Source organism: Sciurus carolinensis, chromosome 3 (genome assembly GCF_902686445.1).
Source record: "Sciurus carolinensis chromosome 3, mSciCar1.2, whole genome shotgun sequence".
Taxonomy (NCBI): domain Eukaryota; kingdom Metazoa; phylum Chordata; class Mammalia; order Rodentia; family Sciuridae; genus Sciurus; species Sciurus carolinensis.
In genome coordinates, this window is record NC_062215.1 from 26,863,338 (window position 1) to 26,877,817 (window position 14,480).

A 14,480-nucleotide genomic window follows, 5' to 3' on the forward strand; every position below is an offset into this window, starting at 1 on the left:
AACCAAGACATAGGATCTTCAATAAGTATGCAACTAGTCAGTGGTAGAATCACAACTCTAACCTAATTTTCCAGCACCCCTTCACTCTATCACTTCATCCTACCTCACATTTAGGTTTGTTCAAATGGAATTATCACTCATGTACCTTTTCTTGTGGATTCCAGCAAAGCAAGAAGATAAATTTTAAATTTATGGGAATAAATCCTTTAAAAAAGCTCACTAAAAAAAAAAAGACCTGAAGTGTAGAGTGCTACCTGCCTGTAATCCCAGCAACTTGGGAGGCTGAAGCAGGAGGATCACAAGTTCAAGACCAGCCTCTGTAATTCAGTGAAGCCCTAAGCAACTTGGTGAAGCCCTGTTTCAAAATAAAAAGGGACTGGGGGTGTAGATCCGTGTGATTAAGTGCCCCTGGGTTCAACCAGTAGCCCCCCCTCTTAAAAAAAAAAAAAATCTAAAGTAGTCTGTTATTTTCACATAAGATCAAAAGCTGTCTGGGATAATTAATATACCCTGTTGTAGGGAGACATAGTTCGGCTTGTTGTAACTACTTTAAGAACTTTTTTCTATTGTTCTATTTTTATCTCTCTTGGAAGTGAAAACCTAGGACTAATGAGACATATTAACCATTTTACTCTGAACTGTTAAGTGTGCAAGGTTAAATTTTATCTAGTAAATATTTTAAAAAGGAAAAAGTGAGAAACAAAGAGTCATCAAAGAATAGTGACTTTTTTAAGTTTAGAAGGTGGTCACTATGAATCAAACAACATTACCCTATGTAAATTTATGATTACACAAATGGTATGCCTTTATGCCATGTTCAAACAGAGAAACAACATGTATCCCATTTGTTTACAATAAAAAAAAAAAAAAAAAGAAGGTGGTCACTGAAATCACTGAGCATTCCTGGCTTTTAGTAGTCTAGTAGTTTAAGGTTTATGATATTAATATGTCATTTTCATTTTTGAACGATTGTTTTGCCTTCATTTGACCACTATGTAATATGCTTTAACCCACTTTAAAATAAATTTTCATTTTAATTTCCAAAATAACTTAAAGACTACAAGCAGCATCTGACTATCAAGGAAGGCTTAGATAATAATGTCAACATATAACTAGTCATAAAAAAATACAGCAGTGTCATCTTTAAAAGTGAAACCAGTTGTTCCTGTCTAGTATGTTTAGAAGGCAAATGGTTCCAAAGTTAGTCAACTTATGTCATGACAGCTCACATTTAAAGTAAGCAGGAAAACAACTTGGAACTCCATATTAATTACATTTTTAAAGACACAACTATACAGCGCCATTAATTTTTTTCATGATCTAGTATTCAATTCCATGTTAAATTCTAGTAATTAGATTTTAAGAAAATATTATATATCCAAGTTTATACAAAGTTAAAAATTGGATGGTTGAAAAACATGGCTTCACATATGAACAGATACTTATTCAGGACATATTTTGCCATAATTTGCAAGTTATTCACAAGCCTTGAGTATGGGGTTCTATATAAATAGAAGCTACTTGTTATTCAGAGGAGGTGGTGCAAAAAAAGACAGCTATTTTCTTTCTAAATACTCTTTGGTGTTGAGGTAAATAAAAACCAGTCTAAGCACACTAGCAAATCAAGTCTGTAAGTCTAAGATGGGGAAGAAAAAAAATGTGCTCTAACATTCTAAACAGGGAATTGGGAGTTTAGGATAAAATTAATTTGCTGGCTTTTAGACCAGATGCATTACTTCTACATTATGTTTGGACTCTCACTTCACCAAATTAGGAAGGAAAAAAACATGTGCCCCGAGATTCTTTTGCCAAAAAAACTACTGAAGGCAACAGAGCTCACTAAATGAAGAACATTAAAAGACTAAACAACAATATGTATTTGAAACTGAACTACCAAATGACAAATACTGGTGCATTTTAATGTATAGGGCATCAAAATATTGTAAATTTCAAGCAAATATTAAAGTGCTGCATAAATTTCAAATCTCATAAAAAACAGAACTGTAAAAAAAAAAAAAAAAAAAAAAAAAAAAGAAGCTGGGCAGCAGGGTCCCCTACAGTTTGCAAGGAATACAGGTCAAAACGATGGGAGAGTAGTAGTGTCAGTTCTCTACCAGGTTCATGTTTCTAGGGTTTTAGTACTATTCCCAGGATGCAATTTTAGGCATCCTTAGGGAAACTGATTTAGGCAACAATCAAATGTGCTTTGTGATAGACCTAAATGATGAAATTTCTAATTTCAAAAAGGTACATTAGGGAGAGAAAATGGCCATGAAATCCTGATTTCAATTCCCTAGTTTCCTATCAGAACAGTATCAACCATCTTCAGATATGTAAGTCAGCACACTTGAAATTGACCCAGCAAAGTTTTCAGCTGGCCTTCACTTTCTCAAATCCTCCCCCCTCCCTCCACTTCCCTGCTGTTCTTTCCTGGCACACAAAATATAGGCCAATGAGCAGTGGGTGGGTGAGGAGGATGTGAGAGAAAATTTGAGAAGTAAAAAAAGGAGCAACTTAACCAGGACATGAATGAGACTGAAGGGTCTAATAAGGGTAGGCAAACGATTAGAACTACTTAAAAACCGAAGGGGCTTTCCTGGGCAGTAGTGAGCGCTCAGTGTTTGTAGGGGTTTAGTAGAGGCCAGACTACCTACCACTTTTCAGAGGCTGCAGAGGGGACGGCTGCTTTGGGTGACCTCTAATGTCTCTTCCGACTCTGAAATGTTAGGATTTTTATTTCACAAAAGAGAACGCAGTAGTCAAAGAAGCCCACCGATCTGGAACCCTTTTAAATAAGCGGCCTTGGTGGCGGCTTCCCAAACACCACTCCCACCTCTCCCTCCCACACGTGCCCACCCCGCCCCCTTTCAATATTTCCACCTCCACGTGCAAAATGCCTCGCGGCACTGGTCCCCCAAACCGAAAAGAACCTTCTTTGCAAAGCACCAAAATTATATTTCCCCACGCCCACCCCCCAAAGGAAGTGAGGACTCCATTCCACTCTCCCACCCTGGGCACCTAAAAAAGTAAGTGTCGGATTCAGCCTTTCTCTCCAGTCAGAGTAGGGTGGGGGTGGGAGGGCACAGAAAAACTTTCTTGTCGATTTTTTTCCCCCAGAGAGTGGAGGAAAGAACCCAAACGAGTCCGGGGCTGAGGGGGTGGGGGAGGGGAACCCCTGAATCGTTTAACGGTCGGTAGGGGGAGGGGGCGTGGGATGGAGAAGCAGGCCTGGGAGCCGGGTCAGGGAGCTGCGGGGTTCCTGGGGTCGGGGAGCTGCAGGCGTTCCCCCCACCTGGCACACAAAGCGGCTGCCGCGCTCGGCTCTCACCAGATCCTTTGTGTTTTCCATCAGGGCCTCATGGGTAGGGGTTGTCCGTGCTCCCCGAGCCCGCGGCGCCCCCTCCCCGAGCTGGGGGCAGGCGCCTCTCCCCGGGACTGCGGCGACTACAGGGGGCCCCCAGCTGGGCTCAGACTGGTGGCGGCTGCGGCAGCCCCCGGATTTCCCCCCTTTAACTCGGGTGGCCCCAGGATATCAACAACATTAGCATAGCCCTCCCTCCCCAGCGCGCCTGCGCCGTGACCCGCGCCCCGATTGGCCCACTTCCCTACATACCCTCCTTTCTCTCCTCCAGCGTGGGACCCTCTGCAGGCTCCGTACTCTAAGGACCGTACCAATACGAAGGGAAGTAAAGGTATTTGGGATTTGGGTGAAGTCGAGTGGTTAAAAGATCAAAAGGAAGAGTAGAAGTTTCATTCCGTCACCCCCGTTTGTACTCTGGCTTTCTTGAGTGCCTTTCAATATGTTGCAGCAGTTGTGTTGGAAAAAATTTCCACTCCAGTCACGCCGCGTCCCCCTACACCCGGAAGATTGGCCCTCCCGGAGGAACTCCCACACGGGGAGGGGCTGGCGAGGGGAGTGGGAGTGACGTAGGGGGTTTTGGTCACGTGGCGAGAGGCTGCGCAGGCTCCTTCCGGTCCCCCGGGACTTCCTCGGCTGCGGCCGGAGAGGCGACGGTGCGCACGCGCAGAGCGGCTCCACGTGAGCGCTTGCGTTTCTTCTTAAACCCAACGATGCCGCCCGAACGCAGGAGCCCGTCGAAACCGAACCGTAGGACCCGCGCAAGGCCGGACAGGAAGACCCAAATGAGGTTGGGCCAGAAAGCCAGCACAGGGACGGGTGGGCCGCTCCGAAAAGCTGCCCCTTCATCCCGGCGTACACCACCAGCCAGGCCGAGTGCCGCAGCCGTTTCGATCACAGTCGCCGCGGCGGCAGAAGAGAGACGGCTCCGGCAGCAGAATCGCCTGACGCTGGAGGAGGACAAACCGGCAGTAGAGCGGTGCTTGGAAGAGCTGGTCTTCGGTGATGTCGAGGACGACGCGGACACGCTGCTGCGGCGGCTGCAGGGCCCGCGGGTGAGGGAGGTCCCGGCGCGGGCCGGCCGCGTTCCGGCAGGGCGCGCGGTGGGCGGCGAGGCTTTGAGGGCGGAGCCTGGGCGACCTGTGGCGGCGAGCGCTCAGGTGGGAGGGAGGAAGCCCTGAAGGCTGGCGCCGAGGGGCGCCGCTGCGCGTACCCCGCCTTCCCGCGCTGGACTGCAAGCTAGGGCGGGCTCAGACCACGCCTTTCTCCGCTCGGGAGGAGCCACTGCGCCTCGTATGCAGCAGGCGCTCAGCTCGTATTTGTTTAGCGAACTGTAGTCGTGAGCATCTTGGGCGGATCTGCTCTGCGATCTGCCCGAACTCGGCGTGTTCGTTTGGATCACCTGCCCCAGTTCCTTGCCAGTGATTCAAGGAGTTCCAGTTCGGTAATGGAATCAGTTGGTGGGCACAAGCCTGGGAATATGCGTTTTAACAATCTCTGGGCTCCATCATGTCGTGCACCAACTTTTGAAAATGATAGCGTATTCGTTTGTTTAGCAGAATATGTAGGTCTTTGATACTTTGCCAGGCGATGACAAACCCCGTAGGATTGATTATAATTTTTGCACTCTACTTTTTAAAAAAAATTCTAAATCTGGCTTTTGTCCCAAGATAGAGATTCCAAGACATAGTGGTGGACAAAACTGAGAAAAATCCCTGTCTTCTTGGAGCTTGTGGCAGAGATGGAAGATAAGGAAATGATAAATAAGTAAAATTCAAGTATTTGGTGATAAGTACTCAAGAGAAAAAAAGAAAATCTTTGCGGAAGGAAAATAAGTGTATGAAGGAGGCCTGTGAAATTTTAGATAAGTTCGGTCAAGGAAGGATTGAGAATTACTTGTCAATGTTTGCTAAAATAATGTTGACTTAGCAAGTATCTGTTGATTGCCACCTCCTTTGGGTGCTTAGGGGAGAAGTTGCTGTAATCTAGAGAAGGATTTCTAGAGAACTCGTTCTGGAAGCGTGCTAAACAGGGTGAAATTTTTGTAGTCAGGAGGAACAGTGTACCAGAGGTGGGATTTGTTGAGCTTTGAATCTTATTAAACCACAGTAATACAGGTAGAAAATAGTGGGTCATTGCTGTCATGTGGGTTGGGGAAGGCTGAAGCTATTAAGTAAAGGGGATTTTTGTGGGCAAGATTTAGATTTGATGGTTTGGTAAAGAGATAGAGAGGTGGAATTAGGAATGCTTAAGAGAAAACAAGCAATGTATCTAAGAATATGAGATAGGAGTTAATGATATTTGTTATTTTTAACTCTAATCTGCCTTGGGACTTAAAATTTCTGTGGTTTGGCCCTTTCTTCTGCCCTTTTCTTCACCTGTTAACTTACCTTTTCTTCTTGTCTACTGTGGTCTTTTTCTTTCAGCATGTTGATTTGCTGTCCTTGACTGTTCCAGTTTGCCTTGCTGGTCTACCTGGAGGTGTCATTCACTGTTCTAATTTTTTTTGCTTTTGCCTCTGGCATTTGCTTTGGTAGCATTCCATCCCATTATTTCATCAGTGGGCCATAAAAACAAAGCATTCTTCAAGTCACTTAAGGTGTGGGCCACTGTGGGATGGGAAAGACCCAGTGCTTGAGGGCATTTTGTTTTCTGTAGGTTCACTTGCATGAAGACTCTGATGACTCGGAAGTGGAGAATGAAGCAAAAGATTCTTTTCCCCCTCAGAAGCAGCCAGTTTGGATGGATGAGGAAGATGAAGATGAGGAAATGTAAGCTGCCTAATTTGTCTTTCAAAATCCCTCTGTACACCTCAAAAATAATTCAGTAGGTCTTAAGACCATTCTCTTTAAAAATATGTGATTATGTGAAGATTTGAAGAACTTTCGTAAGTATAGAAAAGGTCCTTCCTAATCCAACCACTGAGAGAACTACTGTTAACATGTGGCATTCTTGCCTATCTCCTCTTTTGTACTATTGATCAGCTAAAAGAACAGTGTTTGGAGTTGAGCTTGCTTCCTTAATTGTCCAGTTCCAAATTGACCATGGACAAGTTTCGAACCTGCCTTTTTTATTTTTAAAATGAATGTAATTATAGTAACTATTATCAGACGCTGTTCTGATTAAATAGTACACGTAAAACTTTTAGCGCAGTGCCTGAAACTGAGTAAAGGGTTAAAAGAAAGGAAGCTAGCACACTCAGCATGTACTTTTGTATACTTAATTTGATAACTTATTTGTATGTAAAGTTATATTGGCAAATATTTCTTTCCATTCAAAACAAAGACCTTTATCAACTTTTTAAAAATTATTTTTATTTTTATTCTTTTTAGTTATACTTGACAGTAGAGTGTATTTTGGCAAATTGTACATGCATAGAGTATAACTTATTCTAATTAGGGTCCTATTCCTGTGGTGTATGCCATGCAAAGTTACCATGGTTGTGTATTCAGATACAAGGCTAGGAAAGTTATGTCTGATTCATTCTACTGTCTTTCTTATTCCCAACCTCCCTTCCTTCCCTTTGTTCCTCTTACCAACATATTTTAAGTGACTGTTTTAGCCTGTTGTGTGAGCCAACCATAATTTCCGTACCTACTGTTGGGCGGATAGATTTCTTTACTTTTCTCTTTAATAACAGTGCTGAGATAAACATCTTTATAAATAAATCTTCTTATATTTTTTAAATTAATTCCTTAAGAAAGATTCTTTGAGGTTGAATTACTTGATCAAAGCACAGATCCCTCCTCCCCCTCAGGATTGAATTCAGGGACACTCAACTACTGAGCCACCTCCCCAGCCCTATTTTGTATTTTATTTAGAGACAGGGTCATATTGAGTTGCTTAGTGACTCGACATTGCTGTGACTGACTTTGAACTCGCAATCTTCTCGCTCAGCCTCCCAAGCCACTGGGATTACAGGCGTGTGCCACTGTGCCTGGTGAGCACACATATTTTTAAGACTCTTGATTAATACTGCTGGACTGCATACCAGTTTATCTTCCCCTTTTTGTTTTTAAAACCAGTGATTTTTTTTTTTCCCCCAATTTTGTCAGTGTGATATTTCTGTTCAGAAAACTTATTTCTCTAATTAGCCACTGGTGTTCATTTTTTTAGCCACTGGTGTTCATTTTTTTCCCCCTACTTTTTTTTTTTCCATATTTTTTTTACTGGTGCGTTATTGTGCCACTTGCATTTCTTATAAGTATTTTGTGTTATATCTTTATCTATTGGAGATCGTTTCTTAATGATCAAGTTCCTTACATTGAGAATTTCAAACCTTTATGTGTCATATTTATGTGCCCAGCTTTCTGTGCACAGAAGTTTTAAATTTTTAGATGTCGAATTTGTGAAACTTCTCCTTCATTAGTTTTACTGTTACTTTTTAAAAATATATTTTCTAGTTGTAGATGGACACAGTACCTTTGTTTTATTTATTTTTATGTGATGCTGAGGATGGAACCCAGTGCCTCATATGTGCTTAGCCAAGTGCTCTATCACTGAGCCCCAATCCCAGCCTGTTATTGTTACTTTTAACAGTAAAATTTTCTTTATCAGAAAGATAGACATTTGTCTATGTATTTGCTTGATAGTATATATATGTAGTTTTTTGATACTGGGAGTTGAACCCCAGGGTTACTCCACCACTGAGCTACATCCCCAGCCCTTTTTATTTTTAAATTTTGAGACAGGGTCTGTAAGTTCCTGAGGCTGGTGTCAAGCTTGCTATCCTCCTGCCTTAGCCTCTGGAGTTGCTAAGGTTATAAGCATGTGTCACTGCGTGCAGCTCCTTCATAGTATTTTAAGGTTTGCTTTTTGTACGCTTAACTCTTTGACCTACCTGGGATTTATTTTGGAGAATGGTATAAAGTATGTAAATGAGGCATGAAGATTTTTCTGAAATTCTAGCTCTCCATAGGGTAAGCTAGATGATTCAAAATGTTGAAGACTTCAAAGGAGGAAGAATGGAGATTACATGTGAGATGTTACGCATTTTACTAATCTTGACTTGTATTATTCCAGTAATCTTGACTTGTATTATTCCAGTAAGTGTTTTCTCAATATACTAAAGGCAGCAACAGTTTAAGATGACTCTTAAAATTGTTTAAAATATACTGTTCTGTATTTTATAGGGTTGACATGGTGAATAATCGGTTTCGGAAAGATATGATGAAAAACGCAAGCGAAAGTAAACTTACCAAAGAAAAACTTCAGAAGAGACTGAAAGAAGAGTAAGTGTCCTTTTTTCCATATGATTTACCAAGAGGTATGTAACCAGCATTTTGTTTGGTTTGCTCCATTTTTGGCTGTTTCTTGGATAGTCACATTTCCATTATGAAACAGTAAGAGCATTGCTATTGGAGGCAGTGATTGTGTGTCAGTATTTGGGGGAGGGGATAAAACAGATGCAAAGAAAATTTGAAAGAAAACTTGTAGTGGTACCTCTAAATATAATCAGTAATAATAGTTAACTTGCTTATTCAATTCAATAAACTCTTTTCCTCAGTTTTATATTTAAGCATCTGTTCACCTTGGTACAATGATTTTTCAAACAAATTTGCCATATTTGCATTGTGTATTTGTGTGTGTGTCTTTTCCCAGTCTATTTAAGAACAAGGTGCAGATAATGCAGCACTTTGCCCCTAAATTCCTCAGGGTGCATCACCTAAGTTTAGAGAGACTTTCCTTCATAGTCACAGTATTATCATACTTAGGGAAATTAATAGTTAATGGCCAGACAGTATTAATTTCTTTAGTTCTCATGAGATTCATACTTTATATTTTGACTTGATGTCTCTTAAATCTCTTTTAGTCTAAATCAGTTATCCGCATCTTTTAGTTTTTTTTTTCTCCAAATGATACTGGTTTTTATTTTTCTTTAAATGTTCAGGCTTGTTTTGTAGAATGCCTTATAATCTAATCCTTTCCGACTTTTTCTCATTGAGGTGAAATTCACATAAGTATAATGGTTTTTTTTTTTTTAGTTTTAATTTTAAAAATGCAGCCATTTTGAAGTGCACAGTTACTGGCATTTAGTATATTCACAGTATTGTACAATGATCTCTTCATTCTAGTTTCCAAACATTTTCATCAGCCTATATCCATTATCAGGTACTACCTATTTCCTCCTCCCCAGTCTGATTATTTTTTCATTGTGGAGATCTTTCATCATTTGGGTTTCTTTTTTTTTTTTTAGATGTTGATGGACCTTGATTTATTCATTTATTTATATGTGGTACTGAAGATCAAACCCAGTGCCTCACACATGCTAGGCAAGCGCTCCACCACTGAGCCACAACCCCAGCCCTCATTTGGGTTTTTTATGGGCTAAAAATAAAATGAAACATTTTTGCAGGAATCTTAAGATGATGTGTACTAATTGTTACTAATATTTGCGTCACTAATAATGCAGAGCATGATCACTGAAGGTTTTGGACCACTGGATAACTTTTGTTTTAAAAGTTTTAACCTCTCCTTTGCAATTAGCAAATAATTGGTGATGTTCTTGGGCAGTGTATGAATAACCTGTTTTTCCAAGAAACTCACCTAAGGGTTTAAAAACCTTCATTGGTAATTATTATTGCCTGGGGTAGTTACTACTTTAGGGGTAGCAAAATGGTGTATTTTTCTCTCTGGTTGAAGTACTTGTTGAAGAGCTCATATGTAGATAACAGAAGCCTATTGATTCTATGGAGTTGGTTTTATTAAGTTTACTAAAGAGGAGAAAACACCATCTTGAGGGAGTCTCAGTGTCTGAGAAGGAATTCTGGAAGAATATTTATAGAATTTGGGTCTGGGGTTAGCCATAGGGATAAAATTCAGGGTAGAAGTTAGTAATTATGGTCTTGGGTATGGATTTTAAGCTGGACAAGTTAACTGGAATAGAAGTCTGTGTGCTACTACTATGTGGTCTTATTATATTGTGAGTTACTACTATGTGGTTACTAATATGTGATCTTATTTAAACTACTATGTGATCTGTGTGTGTTTTAAATAGTTTGAACTATGTACTGTGTCTTGTTTTGTACAGTTTTCTGTTTTGTAAGTAAATGTGAACTTTGTTTGCAAATTATGGTTTTATTTTGGTTCTCATTCTACATTTAATGGTGGGCCTATTTCTGATCTTTTTGAAAAGAATAATTCCCCACTCCCTACCAGGATTTTGTTGGTATTCTTTTGAATTCATGGGTTTTTGTTTTTTCAGTGTTTTATAATCAGTTGTCATAGGTCTTTGCTCTAATTGTCCAGATCTGGCCTACAGAAGAGCCCTTCGTAGTTGGCGCCTGTGTTCATATTTCCTCTTTTCTGGCCTCAAAGGTGTTCCGGGTTTCCTTTGTCCTTTCCATGGCTTGAATGAGCCTGTTTTCCAGGAACCCTGGTTCTTTTCAATGGGAAATCATACCTAGAGTATGGTTACTGTTAGGATTTTATTGTTTCTGGGCTCTTTAAAAGTTGAACAGAAATATATATGTGTGTGTGTGTGTGTGTGTATATACATATATATATATATATATGTATGTATTTTAAGATAATGATTTTATATTGATTCTTCCAATTCAAGCTTAACACATTTTATGTTCTTAGAGGTTCTTTGCATTATTATCCTTTTTTTGGGAGGTGGCAGTTTGAAACATTTTTGAAAGAAACATATTTAAGGGTTAAAAGAAGGAATAAAAAATAAGAACAGAAACAAGCCCACTCTTTCCTCTACAGGCTTGCGGGTGGCTATGTGCAGGTCTGACTGCCCCATTCCCCTAGTCCCTGCACTGCAGACTGCTGGGACCAGTCTTTTCCTTTGCATTTGGCAATGTGCTTCACTTCTTGGTGCTCCACTCCTGGAGGCAGTAATTTCTGGCCTCGAGCTTCTTAAGGACTGACTTTGCCAGGGTCTGGGGACCCCATGCTTGGCACATCGTGGAATCTTTTTTTTTTTCACTTACTGCTGAAGATTGAACCCAGGGCTTCATGCATGCTGTGTTTTTTTTTTTTATTGTAGGTTTACTGATGCATAATCTACAGAGTGCCCCAGCACTCTGGGATTGTGGAAATAACAAACGAACGAAACCTACCTTCCATAATCTACAGAGTGAAATTCAATTTTAAGTGTTACTCTGTGAATTTTGTTAAATATGTTCAGTATTTAACATCCAAGCACCACCACAATTATAAGAGAATCAAGATATATAACATTGCCATCACCCTCAAAAGCGTCCGATGCCCCTTTGTAGTCAACCCTCTCTCCTCTACTTATAACACCTTTAGCCCCTGACAAACAGTAATCTGTTTTCTGACCTTATAGATTTGCCTTTTACAGAATGTCATATGAATAAGGTGATACAGCATGTAGTCTTTTGAATCTGTTAAACTCATTTGGCACATTATTTCAAACATTGTATTTTTTAGCTTTAGAGGATCTTTTCAACTTGAAACCTTTCTACTTTACTTTCTCTTTTCATTGTGGTCATACTTTAAATACTTGGGTATATTTGTTATCTTAAAGTCTGAGTGCTAATCTATCAGGTCTGTCATTTCTGTTTCTATTATTTGATTTTTTTTTTTGTTACAGTTCATGTTTTTCTTTATTGCATGTGTAGTAATTTGACTTATGGTCCATGTTGTTTTTTGCTTTTTGTCTTGGCAGGCGTTTGTTTTGCAAATCACTTTGATTCTTTCAAGATTTGTTTTTAAGCAGGTCTAGACTGCTTTAGCGCCTTTACTAAGGCATGATCTTTCTGGTATCTCTACTGAATGCTGAGTGTTGAATTGAGGACCTTCCTTCTAGGTGGTTGGAATTTGAATGTCTTGGCTTTGGTTCTGTGTGACTTAGCTCCTTTGTACTTCTTTGCCTGACCTCATAGAGCTCATCTCATGAGTGTGCAGCTTAGTTAATATTCAGGAGAGTTGTCATTGGACTTTTATGCAGATTTCTGGAGCTCTTTCTCTCTTCTGCAGAGTAGCTTCTTCCAGGTTGGTTACCTGTGCCAGAGTCTTAAATGCCAATAGGGGAAAATTCCTGGTCCTGGTAGGGCTCACCTTTTTATGTTCCTTCTCTCAAGAATCACAGTCCTGTGGTGCCTGTTTTCCGTTTTCTGAAAATAGTTACTTCATATATTTTTGTCTGGTTTTCTGGTTGTTTATGGCTCCTGGGTTTAGTTTGTGGGCTAGTTTGTTCTTTTGCATTAAAAAATTAGAATAACTTTTTGTCCTCTTTCACTTACCAGTTGTTCGGAATACAGCCAGCACACTTCTTTTTTTCATTGTTAATCATGCTTCTTTTAAAAACTTACTCTCCAGAGTAAAATGCTCCCATCTTATTTTAATGATAGGGGATGAACTTTTGTATATTCCAATCTGATCATTTTCTTTCAGATGTGTTCAGTCATTTACATAATATACCATTTGTTTTATAACTTCCTTAATTAGTCCTCACATCTAAGATGTTTTGAAATGAACAGATAGTCACTTAACTAGACATCATTTAACAACAAATAGGTATGCAGGTGTCTTGTATCCAGCAGTTGAGCTGGGGAAAGGTTCATACAAATTTCCAATATAAGCAGTGGGGGACTGTTCTGTGTAAGTAAAGATAACTTCTATTTTTGAAGGTAGTAACTTCTTTGGAAGAAATTATGTTCTCTCAAGGGTGCTCTAAACTAGTTTTTAAATGTATCAAGCTTTATGAATATACAGTGATTATCACACTATATTTTTTAAAAAAATACTTTTGCTTAGATTCCAGCATGCGATGGGAGGAGTACCTGCCTGGGCAGAGAGTAATAAGCGGAAAGCATCTTCAGATGGTGAGTGTTGATAGCTCTGTTTGTTAGTAAATAAGTCCCTTTGCCTGTTCTGTTGTTATTTGAGCTTTCTTAAGATTCCTTAGTGTTTCAAATACATCTTTTTTTGAAAAAAATTTGATTTTGAAGTTTACCATTTCTCTGAAGGAACCCTTTTTTAATAGTGTAAGATTTAATACAAGTTGAGCATTCCTAACTCGACATCTGAATTGCTCCAGAATCTGAAACTTTTTGAGTACCAACTTGTTGCCACAAGTGAAAGACTCCACACCGTGAAATTTATTCATGCACAAAATTATTAAAAGTATTATATAAAATTACCTTCAGGTTATGTGTATAAGACATATATGAAACATAAGTGGATTTCATGTTTAGCCTTGGATCCCATTCCCAAGATAGCTCAATATGCATGTGCAAATATTCCAAAATATATGATCCAAAACACTTCTGGTTCCAAGCATTTCAGATAAAGGATATTCAATCTATAGTACATTCTGCCCTGTAAGGAAAATAAAGGGTAGATGAATTTTATTTTTTCATCAACAGAGCTATGTTGCATTATGGTAGAGGATTAAGGAAAAACAAGTAACATTACTTCTTGATTCAGAGCCCTTTGTGAAGATAATGGCAGCTAATCTAGCTGTCCACTTAAAAATGGGATGTCTTTTCATGGAGTACATGTCAGATCAAGCCCAGATGATTAATCCTAAAAATCTGGTTTCACCTCTAGTTTTTAAAGTTGACTTGTATCATTACTGTTCTGGTTTTTAATGCCCTTTGAATTTAGATATTGTAAATACAGATGGGTTAACCACGATATGATTTCTGGGTTCCAAGTTGTAAATTTTAGACTTGGTATTGACCTTTAAAATCCTTCAGGAAGTCTAGAGTTTATCTTCCCAGGAGCTCCTTCTTAGCATCCTTGTTATCTGGTGAGTGCTGTTTGATTCTCACCACCTCTACCTACTTCCCACCCCCATTAACCCTTGTGGTCTTTAAGTGCAGGGAGTGAGTGTTTTGTTTAAGTTTGTTGGAAATTTCAGTCTGAGTTGAAAAATACCTTATTTCTAATCAGATCCTCTTAGAGGATGAAGGACTCTTAGTGATAATAAGAATCTTTAAGAATCTTTTTTTACAATATTATCATCTGCTTAAATATATCAAATAATGTTGTTCTTGTTACTAGACTGTTTATTCCTCTTTTCTTTTTTTTTTTTTAATATATATAGTTTTTTAGATGGACTTAATACCTTTATTTTATTTTTATGTGGTGCTGAGAATCGAACCCAGGGCCTCATGCATGCTAGGCAAGCACACTACCACTG

General features: G+C 39.5%; 2 protein-coding genes across 15 annotated transcripts in view; one reads left to right on the top strand and one right to left on the bottom strand.

Annotated features, from left to right (window-relative positions):
• The window catches only part of Mbtd1 (mbt domain containing 1), a 63,664-nt gene extending 59,086 nt beyond the window's left edge, over positions 1–4,578 (bottom strand). For 10 of the 14 annotated variants that reach the window (XR_007107560.1, XR_007107561.1, XM_047542695.1 and 7 more), the window contains exons 1-2: positions 3,329–3,547; positions 2,655–2,716 (exon numbers count right to left, since the gene is read on the bottom strand). The gene's annotated coding sequence lies outside the window, so the exon portion shown is untranslated. Of the gene's footprint in view, positions 1–2,654; positions 2,717–3,292; positions 3,548–3,613 lie in introns of those variants that run through there. The other 4 variants (XM_047542696.1, XM_047542691.1, XM_047542697.1 and 1 more) reach the window with 2 other exon arrangements.
• Positions 3,986–14,480, top strand: part of Utp18 (UTP18 small subunit processome component) — a 34,945-nt gene continuing 24,450 nt past the window's right edge. The window contains exons 1-4 of the mRNA XM_047542707.1: positions 3,986–4,413; positions 6,017–6,129; positions 8,491–8,589; positions 13,091–13,158. Of these exons, the coding sequence (XP_047398663.1) occupies positions 4,072–4,413; positions 6,017–6,129; positions 8,491–8,589; positions 13,091–13,158 (622 nt within the window). The 5' untranslated portion in view covers positions 3,986–4,071. The remainder of the gene's footprint in view (positions 4,414–6,016; positions 6,130–8,490; positions 8,590–13,090; positions 13,159–14,480) is intronic.